Source organism: Lepus europaeus, chromosome 2, assembly GCF_033115175.1.
Source record: "Lepus europaeus isolate LE1 chromosome 2, mLepTim1.pri, whole genome shotgun sequence".
Lineage (NCBI taxonomy): Eukaryota > Metazoa > Chordata > Mammalia > Lagomorpha > Leporidae > Lepus > Lepus europaeus.
Genome location: NC_084828.1, coordinates 151148498 through 151161486, shown reverse-complemented (window position 1 = coordinate 151161486; position 12989 = coordinate 151148498). Strand labels below are relative to the sequence as shown.

Here is a 12989-nt window from a genome sequence, read left to right as displayed (position 1 = left end):
CTTCATTTGTTGTTTTGTTATTGTTTGGTATCATTTTACTGTAACCATCCCATTTTCTTTTGGGTTCATGGTAGTAGAATATTGTAGCTTGTGCCATATAGGATGTTATTAAATTTAAATCAGTTCAAATTAAATGATATTTAAAATTGAGTTCCTCAGTTCTAGTTACGTTTCAGGTGCTCACAGCAGTAGGTGGCTAGTGGCTACTTTATCAGATGGCACAATTATAAAGCATTCCCACCATCACTGAACATCTGTTGGACATTGCTGCATAAACACAAAACTCAGGGAAAATTTACCGTGCTGGCTTCTCAGCCTTGAGTGCTGGACGTAAAAGTTTACCTTTTGGCTTAGCGTAAGTTTTCTCATGAGTAACTTCAGGGAATGACTGCTTTCTGAATCCTTTCCTAGTTCAATGTCACTGACCTCACAGCTTTCTTTGTTTAGGGCCCCTCCAATGTGTCTCCTGCCAAACGCACATTACGAGCAGGTCATGACTGCATTTGGAGGCAAAGGGTATTTTGTACAAACACCAGAAGAACTCCAGAAGTCCCTGAAGCAGGCCCTGGCGGACGCAACGAAGCCCTGTCTCATCAACATCCTGATCGAGCCGCAGAGCACGCGGAAGGCCCAGGTACAGGCAGTCGCTGAGCAGAACGTAGGAAGGACGCCTGACTCCCACCCCCTCAGAGAACCACCTGCCAAACAGAAACTCGGTTAAACCCAGAGTTGTCTCCAAACCACTTCTGAGTTTGGTAATTTTTTATTTAGCCAGTATTTGCTGATATACTGTTTGGTATGTAGCATTAGGTGCTAAGAATAGCAGTAGTTGAGATCCACGCTGAGTTGTCACTTCCATGAACGTATAGGCTGACAAGGGAGAGGGACCGTGCATAAACTCACGACCAAGTGCGCACGATGGGGCGAGGTGGTTGCTCATAAAGAAAGGAACCCAGTTCTAAGCAAACGAATGACAAAGGAATCTGATTTGTATTGGGGTTAGAGGGAAGGCTTCTCTCAGAGGAAATAAACTCTGAAACCAAGACCCCCAAGGATGAGTAGGGATAACTCAGCAAAGAGAAGGGATGTGCAAAGGGTCTGTGGCAGTCGGGGGCAGGGCTAGTCTGAGGAGCCGAGGGAGGCCAGAGAGACCAGGAGACAGGGAGAAGGCACAGTCAGGGGTGAGCTGGTAATAGAATGATTTGTGCAGGTATGTTCAAAGGTAGTCACCTTGGACTGGGCATTGTGGCACAGCAAGTTAAGCCACTGCTTGGGTGTCCACATTCTGTATCAGAGTGCTTGGTGCACGTCCAGGCTACTCCAGTCTGGTCCAGCTTCCTGCTGGTGCCTATCTTGGGTGACAGTAGACAGTGTCTCAAATACGTGGGCCCTACCATCCACATGGGAGTCCTGGATTGAGTTCCAAACTCCTGTCTTTAGCCTAGCTCAGCCTTAGCTGTTGTGGGCATCTGGGGAGTCAACCAGTACATGAAGGATCTCACTTCTCTGCTTAAAAAATCTAAAATTTAAATTAAAAGTATGTATTTTCTTTGTACTTGAAAGGCAGAGAAAGAGAATATATCTTTCATCCACTGGTTCACTGCCCAAATGCCTGCAACAGCCAGGATTGGGCTAAGCCAAAGCCAGGAATTCCATCTGGGTCTGTTGTGAGGGTAGCAAAGATCCTAGCCTTTAGTCATTACCTGCTGCTGTCCAGGGTGCGCATTATCAGAAGTTGGACAGGAAGTGGAGTAGCCAGGACAGGCACCGAGGCACCCTGGTAGGAGGTGCAGGCTTCCCAAGCAGCAACTTAACCATGGCACCAAACACCCATCCCCGTGACAAAAACTTGACTGCTGAAGCAAACCTAGTATAGATTACAGCAGTCAGGTGAGTACAAGAGGCATTGTGTGATCCTCTCCCATCCCAGGTTAAGTTGTTTCTATACCGAATCTTGTACTCCAGCCCTAAAAATGACCCGTTCTCAGCAACCTGTCCTCCCTATGACATCTCACACGTCGCCCCTCCCGCGCTAACCTGCTCTTACCCACATCTCCTGTGTCACATCAGCCCCTCCTGTGCTGACCTGCTCTTACCCACCGCCCCCGTGCTTACATCTTCATACCGGCCGGCTTTCCGACAGGTCATTTTACCACATGCTTTGTCTCGGTTGCACATGTATCCACCGTGAGGGGCTTTTTAAACAAGGCAGGAGATGACTGGGTAAACACTTACTTTGGCATTCAGTGAAATGTAAATCAACTAATTTGGAAACCAGATTATATCAGGTTCTACTTAAAATCTTTGTAAAAAAGATACTGGAGACTTTGGCATTGACCCCTAACAGAGGGTCCGAGATGGTCCAGAAGCAGCCTGGTGACGAGGGAGGTGAGTGCAGACACCCAGCCAGGACAGGGACAGGCAGGCGGCACAGGCTGGGGTTCCCTGGAGCAGGCCGACAGCTTTAAGGGAGGGTTGGCCACGTGAGAATGTACTCCGCGCCCTCACGGGCTCATGGGTTGCCAGCCAGATGTGCAGTATACAGTTTTAAAACCTCATGCCATCATATTAATTCCTAACTGGAATGAATACTTCGGAGCAACTGGGATGTTAGTTTTGTGACCAAGGAAGCCCTCCTGCTGGGATCAGGATGGAAACCAAAGCCACTGTGAGCAGCTGGATGAGCACACACAGTGCTGAGGGCTGTTTGTCACCGTAGCGCCCTCATGAGGTTCCCCTCTGCCAGCAAGGTCATCCTTCTAATGACCTGCTTCCCACGGTTGTTCTGCAGCTTTCCTGTCACTTGTTCGGGAATTGCTGGAAAAATACTGTTCTTGCCTTCCTCTTGTACAATTCCAGAAGTATCCTTATATTTCTTACATTTATCACCTCAACATTATTTGTCTTCGTTCCAGTGGAATCCTGCACATGACAGTGTCCAAGCTGTGATTTTTCACTAACTGTCCATCTACCCTGTGTCACTGATTGGTGGTGTGGGCCGGCTGCCTCCTACTGTGGGGACACTGCACCCATGCACCCAGGTCTTCCTGCCACGCCTTCGCAGACTGCGAGCACGGCCCTCTGGGCCTCCCGTATTTGCTCTCTCCTTCCCGCTTCTTCTACACTCTAGTCATTCTGTGCCCTAATTACTGTAGTGGAGGACGACTCAGCATTGTGTTTTGTAGAATGAGGCGGCAAGGTTCTCTAGTGGATTCCTTAGCTCCTTTTGGGGAAAAGCACTGAACCAAAGACAAACTTGACTTTACCCCCAGGGTGTGAGACTTTTCCATTTCAGAACAAGAGTGAGGGTACAGTTTGAGATGGTTGTTTTGTCTTGTCTTACTGAATGTTTGTTGTCTTCTTTTTCTAGGATTTTCACTGGCTGACCCGCTCTAATATGTAAATAAAGATGCTGATGATTGGGCTTGAGGAGTTTTTTGCCTGCAAGATGGAATTTTATTTTCCACAGCAAAATTATAATAACATTAGAATTGTGCAAAGAAAAATTTAAAAAATTTCTAAATGACATTTATTGTAAAGGAGTGTATCAAAAATGGAAATACTAGTATTCTACCACAGAAATAATCATTTAGATGATGAAAGACATAAGGTTCTATAAATAGTATAATTGCCTAAATGTTGTTATACACTAGTATTTCTTTAAATATACTCTCAAAGTTACATGTCTTTTAAAAACATCTTCTGGGGCCTGGTGCTGTGGTGCAGCGGGTAAAGCTGCCTGCAGTGCTGGCATCCCATATTGGGCACCAATTCAAGACCCAGCTGCTCCACTTCTGATCCAGCTCTGTGCTATGGCCTGAGAAAGCAGTAGAAGATGGCCCAAGTGCTTGGGGCCCTGCACTCGCATGGGAGACCCAGAAGAAGCTCCTGGCTGCTAATTGGTGTAGCTCTGCTGGTGCAGCCATTTCTGTATGGGGCGGCTCCTCCTCTTCCAATCCAGCTCTCTGCTATGGCCTGGGAAAGCAGTGGAAGATGGCCCAAGTGCTTGGGCCCCTGCACCTGCATGGGAGACTCAGAAGAATCTCCTGGCTTCAGCTCATCTTATCTCTGGTGTTGCAGCCATTTGGGGAGTGAACCAGTGGATGAAAGACCTGTCTCTGCCTCTCAAATAAATAAAATTCTTGAAAAACAAAAAACAACTTCTACAGAATAAAACTAAGAATTATCTTAGAGTCATTTTCATTAAGTTGGGGTGCACATTTCATATTTCCATTTCATATTTTATCTTGACCACCCTGTACCTTCCTCTCTCCCCAGTAGTTAGTAGATCTTGTCATTTACACTTAGTAGGGTCGTTTGGTTTTTTTCTTGCAAAGAACTTACTAAAAGAAGTTGCAATACTCTCAAACTAATAAATTGCAGGGCACATTTGGATTAGTAGCCTTAGAGTATGCATTCCACACTGAGACCAGCAGCATTAGCCTTCGTATATAAAGAATCCTTGTAAATGAGGAAAGTGGGGCAAGAGCATGAATGTATAATTAAAAAAATACAGATGGTCAGTAAAGCTGATTATAAATATGAATGTAAAAGTTATGCTGAAAGTCTTGTCTATCCACTTGGCAAAACACTTGGAAAATTATTCTCAGGGTTGGTGCTGTGGTACAGTGGGTTAAGCCACTGTCTGCAGCACTGGCATCCCATATGGGCACTGGTTTGAGTTCCATCTGCTCCACTTCAGTCCAACTCCCTGCTGATGTACCCAGGAAAGCAGAGGAAGATGACCCCTGAACCTTTGTAGGAGACCTGGAGGAACCTCCTGGCTCCTGGCTTCAGCCTGGCCGGCCTTGGCCATTGTGACTATTTGGGGAGTGAACCAGCAGATGGAAGCTTGCTAATTCTTACAAAAAAAAATAAACAAATCTTTAAAAGAAGATTCTTAGTGCAGATGAAGGAGAAATGAAAGACTCCTATGCCACTGGTGGATGCTGAAATTGGTGCATTTCAGGAGAATAATTCTAGCAGTGCTTGTTCTTGAATTTTTTTTTTAACTTTTATTTAATGAATATAAATTTCCAGTATACAGCTTATGGATTACAATGGCTTCCCCTTCCCATAATTTCCCTCCCACCCGCAACCCTCCCCTCTCCCGCTCCCTCTCCCCTTCCATTCACATTAAGATTCATTTTCAATTCTCTTTATATACAGAAGATCAATTTAGTATATATTAAGTAAAGATTTCAACAGTTTGCACCCACATAGAAACACAAAGTGAAACATACTGTTTGAGTACTAGTTATAGCATTAAATCAAAATGTACAGTACATTAAGGACAGAGATCCCACATCAGGAGCAAGCGCACAGTGGCTCCTGTTGTTGACCCAACAAATTGACACTCTAGTTTATGGCACCAGTAACCACCCTAGGCTCTTGTCATGAGTTGCCAAGGCTATGGAAGCCTTCCAAGTTCTCCGACTCTGATCATATTTAGACAAGGTCATAAAAGACAGGGTGAGGATAGTAACCAATGATCCTAAGAGTGGCATTTACCAGGTCTGAACAATTATACAGCATTAAGTGGGGAAGAGGACCATCAGTACACACAGGTTGGGAGTAGAGCCATTGGTGGTAGAGTAGAGGTTATGATTACAAAGGAATGAGGCCCAAGTGCACCAGACAGGGTCTAGAACAAAGGACAGAGTCATTATTAGAGGAGCTAAGAAAGGTGCTGTCTAAGCTACAATTAAGTTTTCTGATTGAGAGGCAAATAGAACCTGACAGAAGGGGCTTGATAATAATCTGGTGGGCTTTAGGCTTTGTAAGTTAAGAGGCCCAGACCTATCTATCTCTTCACATGGGGTATATCCTAAGGGAGGTGTGAACCTCCTAGGGGAAGGCACTCTGTTGACTTTCATTACTTGGCTGGCCTGGGAGGAGAGCTGGCCAGGTAAAGGCAGGTGGCATCTCTAACAAGAAATTTACAGTTCTGCCTGCAATGTTGCTGACCCTACTTGACCATCCCCTCAGCTGCAGTGGTCACTTTGGAAGTTGGGCTGAGTGAAGGGCTTTTCAGCTTAGAGCCAATAAGATCTGTGGCTCTGACCTGGGCATCCTTCGACTCCAGGGCAGGTCCATTTCCAGTGACCCAACTCTTGGCAGAGCTGCCAGGGCTCTTCACAAGCTGACTTCTGCTGAAGCCCAGGCTTAGCACATTGAAAGCCACTGCAGTGGACTGGCCTGTTGGGTCTCCTTGAGGGCAGATCACCGTACAGATCAGCCATTAATAGGCCTGCCACCCATTGCTTCTGATGCCGAGCTTTCTTTTCCTCCTGGTTTGTGTTAAAGCAGACCAGAGGATGCAAGTCAAGGGAGTGCCCATGTCCCATCTCTAATCTTCGGTGGCCTGAACTACAAGTCTATAGTCACAGGCATGTTCTGTAGTAGTTTTTCTAAGGTAGACAATGCCCATGAGGAAAATTATATTCTCACTTTAAAACTTTCTTTCCCTTTGGTCTGAAAGGGAGGTGTTTTTTTTTTTCTACTTACTGTATACTTCGCTGATGGCGATGTGAATCTAGCTATGAGATTATTATTTAAGCTCTTATTTTGGCTATGCTATTACAGAAAAATGTTAGCCATCTCTTATAAGGTCTAAAGATTAAATTGTGCGTCCTACAGATTCCTTCATAATAGAATTAGTTCCCTACCTTGAAGAGAATAGAGAAATGAAAGAACAAGTTGGCCTTAGAATAGAGAAATGAGGGAGCAAGTCCTAGATCACTTGCTGACAATAGCAATATTACATGAATACTTAGCAAACCGTTTCAACCCTTAGATAAGAACTTAATAAAACATTTACCAGAAGGTCCAATGCCTTCTATAAATTTTAAGAATCATGTATTTGAAAACACCTCTTAAATATCTAAGATGGTGTAGTTTGTTTAACCAGTAAACTTAAGCACAACCATCTAAAATGTTTTTAGTTTCTTTCTACCAACAAGTTTAAAACATATGATACACAGATTCAGGTCACACAAATTAAAATGTATCTTTGATTGATTTTAGCAGCTTAAATTTATGGACAATCTTATCTAAAAGCCATTTAAAATAAAACTCTTAATAAAATTTCCCCATGTGGACATACAATATGTACGCACATATAACATAGCATAATAGACCAATATCAAAATCCAAAATATCTGGTTGAACTAAGATTCCTTAAAATCATGACATAACATAGACCAAATTTGATCATTGTTACAAGGTGATTATTCAAGTCTTTGAAAATAAGCACATAGTTAAATAACCCATAGCTCTTAATAAAAATTCAGCTGTTTTTGAACAATTAGAATTTAACAGACATCAAGAGAACATAATAGATTACTTTAACACATTGCTCTAACAGTGCATCAGAGTTTAATTCTATGTCAAAGAGAAATTGAGCTTCCTGTGATCTTTTGCTGTGAGGTTTCCTTCCTTTACCTTCTTTCATATTGGTGACCATGTTTCTGTGTTTCTGTGTGTAACACATCTTTAAGCATCTTTTGCAGGGCAGGATGAGTGGCAACAAATTCTTTCAGTTTCTGTTTGCTATGAAAAGTCTTAATTTCACCTTCATTCACAAATGAGAGCTTTGCAGGATATAATATTCTGGGCTGGCAGTTTTTCTCTCTTAGTACCTGGGCTATGTCTCGCCATTCCCTTCTAGCTTGTAGGGTTTCTGATGAGAAGTCTGCTGTGAGTCTAATTGGAGATCCTCTGAGAGTAATCTGATGATTCTCTCTTGCACCTTTTAGAATCTTTTCTTTATGTTTCACTATGGTGAGTTTGATTATGACGTGTCGTGGTGAGGATCTCTTTTGGTCATGTTTATTAGGGGTTCTATAAGCTTCCTGTACTAAGATGCCTCTGTCCTCCAAACCTGGGAAATTTTCTGCTAGTATCTCACTGAAAATGCCTTCTAATCCTTTCTCCCTCTCCATGCCTTCAGGAACTCCTAGAACCCGAATGTTGGGTTTTTTAATAGTATCCTGTAGATTCCCGACAATATTTTTTAGATTTCTAATTTCTTCTTCTTTTCTTTGGTTTGCCTGTTTCCTTTCCTGTTCTCTGTCTTCTAAGTCTGATATTCTCTCTTCTGCTTCGCCCATTCTGTTTTTAAGGCTGTCTAATGTGTTTGTCATTTGATCTATTGAATTCTTCATTTCATTATGATTTCTCATCACAATCACCATTTCTTGTTCCACTAGTTGTTTCATTTCATTTTGATTCCTCCTTAATATTTCACTTTCACGAGAGAGATTTTCTATCTTGTCCTTTAAGGATTTCTGTAGTTCAAGAATTTGTTTTTGAGAACTTCTTAATGTTCTTATCAATTTTTTGAGATCCGCTTCTTGCATTTCTTCTATCTCATCATCTTCATAATCTTGAGTTGGGGTGTCTTTTTCATTTGGGGGCGTCATAGTGTCTTCCTTGTTCTTGTCACCTCGGTTTTTGCGTTTGTTGTATGGCATGTTGGAGATATTTGGTTTCTTCACTGTGGTGTTTTTTTTTTCTTGTTATACTATGACTCTAGATTAAGTGGACTGTCTGCTTTTGGTGGAGCCTTAGAGGCTTGAGATGGGTGTGGACTGAGAGCTGTGTTTGGTTCCTCAGGGTTGAGGGTGTGTCAAGATGACACTCCCAGGTTAGGTGTGGTAAATGTCTCTTTCTTTTGTTGATTCGAAAGGGAAGTAATTCCGCACAGCTGAATGTAATTGGAGGTAGTTAGCAGGCAAATGATATACCCACAGGAGCCAGAGATTGGGAGCTCTTTCCCAAGGACCACACAGGGAATCTCTGCTGCCCTCGGTGTGGGCTCCAATTCTCCTGCAGTCTCCCACTGGGTTGCCAAGTTAGATGCTAATCTCCAGTTATTTCACCCCTCCCCCCAGAGTCAGGTTTTTCTGCTAGGCTCAGGGCCGGTGCAGACCTGAGGTCGCCCTGCTTATGACGTATGTCCAAAATGGCGCCTGCTCTTTGTCTTGCTCGCCCTTGAGGGGTGAGCGGAGAGAGAGAAACTCGTGTCCGTTTCGGTCATTTTTTTTTTCCCTCTCTCTCTTCTAGTTAGCCTGGTGAACTTTTCCCCACGGAGTTTCAAGCCTCGTTCCCTCTAGCCTCCTCTTTCCGCTTGCCCGCTGGTGTCTCGGGCTATGGAGGTTCGGCTCACCTCGCGTTCCAGCGCTGGTACATTGAGTCTGCTGCTGGTGTCCCGAACTTGGGCTCCCATGCTCTCCACGCAGGTCCACTGTGAATCACTAGTTCCGGAAGAGTTTCCTCTGCTGTTTCTTCCCCTACTCTTCCTTGACCTTGCAGTATCTCCACTTTTATTAACCTGTGTCTTGCCGAAGAATATCAATGTGCTCCCTTCCTATTCCGCCATCTTGGATCAAGTCTTGTTCTTGAATCTTAAAAATATTAATACCCTGGCCGGTGCCACAGCTCACTAGGCTAATCCTATGCCTTGCGGCGCCGGCACACCGACTAGTCCTGGTCGGGGCGCTGGATTCTGTCCCGGTTGCCCCTCTTCCAGGTCAGCTCTCTGCTGTGGCCAGGGAGTGCAGTGGAGGATGGCCCAAGTGCTTGGGCCCTGCACCCCATGGGAGACCAGGAGAAGCACCTGGCTCCTGCCGTCAGATCAGCGTGGTGCGCTGGCCGCAGCGCGCCGGCCGCAGCAGCCATTGTTGGAGGGTGAACCAACTGCAAAAGGAAGACCTTTCTCTCTCTCTCTCTCTCTCACTGTCCGCTCTGCCTGTCCAAAAAAAAAAAAATATATATATATATATATACACCCTATAATTTCTGGACCAGGAAACCTATTTAAGGAGTTAAAGGAATAATAAAATATTTCATCAAATATTTATATGAAAGGCCATTCTACCTAGTTTTATTTAGGAATAAGCTGAGTGTTTAATAACAGGACATCAGTTACAGGAATCATGGTCATTATAAAAATTATCTTAATTTTTATCTCAGTTTTTATTAATGGAGAAATAATCACAACCCATTATATGAAAAGGGCAAGCTACAAAATGGAAGGGGGGCAAATGAGGAAATGTAACCATGCACAGATACACACAGGAAGAGAGATGGGCACAAACGGGCCAAAAGCTGATTACATATCCATGATGGGATCATAGGTGATTTTTATTTTTTCCTTTTACAAAAGTACAAATTATATGATTACCAAATATTTTTAAAATATTGAAAAAGTATCAGCTATTTTTAGGGCCATTCATGTTTACAAGGGTAAAATGGAATGAAGTTGGAATGTTGACATCGTGATTTGTTCATTAGTACACATTTCCTACAGATGCACGTTTTGCAGTTGTATGTGAATTGACACATAGGATTTTATATCAAAATTCATCTGTGTGCACTCTACCAGACTTGCCTACATTGGCTAGTTTGGGGCACAAATGACCACACTCAAGTGATGGGCTCCAGGGAGCTGTGGTTTGCTCCTGACGGGCCCTGTAAGCAGGCCTGCTCTGCATGTACTTTGAAGTAGCCTGGCCAGCAGAGGCCAAAGTGGAAATGAAAACGAGCACTCAGATGTAGCTTCTCGGATCTCCCCAGCGTCCTCCTGCCCAGAGAGGCCTGCTTCTGGCAGTCGAGTGTGACACCAGAGTTTGACATAGGGTGATGTGGGGTATTACTAAATAATTTTGACTTACACCACATAAATCTGTGCATAAATACTTGATATAACATGGGAAAAAGTGCCTGTGCTAACTATTATTTCAAAGGAGAAGAAGTGTTGCAGGTCACTAGACTGTCAGCAGAGAGCAGTCTGAATCCTTAAAGACCAGAACAGTCTAGGAGCATTTTAATTGACAAAACCCATGGACGGCTTATTTGTGGAAATGATTTTGAAATTAGTCTCTTCGGAGGAGTTTTTCCTTGGAGGATAAGATTTTGAGTAAGCCCCTCTAAACCGAATGTAGCCCCTAGTTTTAATAACTCCTAAATGATCCTGACGTGTGATACTCAGGTTCCTTCTACATTTTCACTTTAGAAAGATGGTAGTGGTTTTCTTATTTTAGGAACACTTAGCATCGAGAGTTGAGATCAGTGGGAAGTAACTTCTTTGATTAGCTCCTCTATTGATTTTCAAGATACTTCCTCCCTTGTGCGGTTCGCTGGGGGATTCAAAAGCTATCAGAAGCTGTTAGCCTAATGCCTTGGCCCACAGAAGTCCCCAGGAAACACCTCTGCATTTTGAGGTGAGACTCGGGAGAGATCACTGACTGGAATTCCTGTCCAACGATGAAGGGGAAAGTGAGACAGTGCTTTGCTCTTATCAAGTGAGCCTTGCTTTCCCAAGTCCTTTAGACACGGCCTGGAAATGGGCAATGCATTTTTTTTTTTTTACTTCCTTATACATCCACAGTGTTCTGCAAGGGTTCACTAAATCACAGTTGAATGAGAACTTGTAATAGTTAAAGTCAACTCATGGAGGTTTTGTATGGTTATTTCATATACGCATCTAGGAGTAGCCCAACTTATTGAAGTGAGTATATTTTCCTTGGACAAAAGTCTCAAATTTGTGACAAGGAAATGATAGGACTTCTGAACACTGAAGGAAAGAAATGAAAATATTGAATCTAAAAATATTTCTATTCCTTTACTATTATTAAGACCCTCAGCTAGGAAACAGGGAAACACTGCATTACGGAAGAAGTGGGCCATGACTCAGAATGACAGTCACAGACCACCACATAACAACATGTTGGTTACCAGGGACCACATATATGACTGTCCCATATGATAATGGAGCGGAGAAAGGCCCACCGGCCATTGATGTCATGGCTATGGGAATGTCCTAGTGAAACCCACCACTCATGTTCACGGTGATGCTGATGTAAACACACCTGCACTGCAACCCCCTAAGATCCCAGCACAGGAGTGGGTGTTTGATGAGGTGGTCAGTGCCTGGTCCAAGTCCTGGTTCCTCCACTTCTGTTCCAGCTTCCTGCTAATGCACACCCTGGGAGGAAGCAGATAATGACTTAAGTACTTGGGGTCCTGCCACCTACATGGGAGACCCAGATGGATACTGTCCCTGTTGCCCCTCTTCCAGTCCAGCTCTCTGCTATGGCCCAGGAGCACAGTGGAGGATGGCCCAAGTGCTTGGGCCCTGCACCCGCATGGGAAACCAGGAGAAGCACCTGGCTCCTGGTTTTTGATCAGCGCGGTGCGCCAGCCGCAGCACGCCGGCCACAGCGGCCATTGGAGGGTGAACCAACGGCAAAGGAAGACCTTACTCTGTCTCTCTCTCTCACTGTCCACTCTGCTTGCAAAAAAAAGAAAAAAAGAAAAAAAGAAAAGAAGAAGAAGAAGAAGAGGAACAGCCGGGACTAGAACTGGTGCGCATATGGGATGCCGGCGCTTCAGGCCAGGGCTTTAACCCGCTGCACCATAGCACCGGCCCTCTCTCACTTTCAAACAATAAAAAGTAGTAAACACATAAACTAGCAAGTCATTTATTATCAAATATGTACTGTACATAATTGCATAGTACATATGTGTTATACTTTTAAAATTTTATTTTGAGAGAGAAAGAGACAGAAGAAGATCTTCTGTCTGCTGCTTCACTTCCCAAAGGCCTAAAACAGCCATGGCTGAGCTAAGCTGATGCCAAGAGGAACTGGGCTCCTCTTCCAGGCCAGCTCTCTGCTATGGCCCGGGAAGGCAGTGGAGGATGGCCCAAGTCCTTGGGCCCTGCACCTGCATGGGAGACCAGGAGAAGCACCTGGCTCCTGGCTTCGGATCAGCACAATGTGCCGGCCACAGCGGCCATTGGAGGGTGAACCAACGGCAAAAAGGAAGACCTTTCTCTTTCTCTCTCTCTCACTGTCCACTCTGCCTGTCAAAAATAAAAAATAAAATAAAAAAGAAAAGGGTGCCAGTGTTGCCGCACAGGTTAAGCTGCTGCCCATGACACCAGCATTCCTTCTCAGTGTCAGTTCACGTCCTGGCTGCTCCGC

General features: G+C 44.2%; 1 protein-coding gene across 1 annotated transcript in view; it reads left to right on the top strand.

Annotated features, from left to right (window-relative positions):
- The window catches only part of HACL1 (2-hydroxyacyl-CoA lyase 1), a 44407-nt gene extending 40220 nt beyond the window's left edge, over positions 1–4187 (top strand). The window contains exons 16-17 of the mRNA XM_062214963.1: positions 448–634; positions 3371–4187. Of these exons, the coding sequence (XP_062070947.1) occupies positions 448–634; positions 3371–3403 (220 nt within the window). The 3' untranslated portion in view covers positions 3404–4187. The remainder of the gene's footprint in view (positions 1–447; positions 635–3370) is intronic.
- Positions 4188–12989: the final 8802 nt, after the last annotated feature.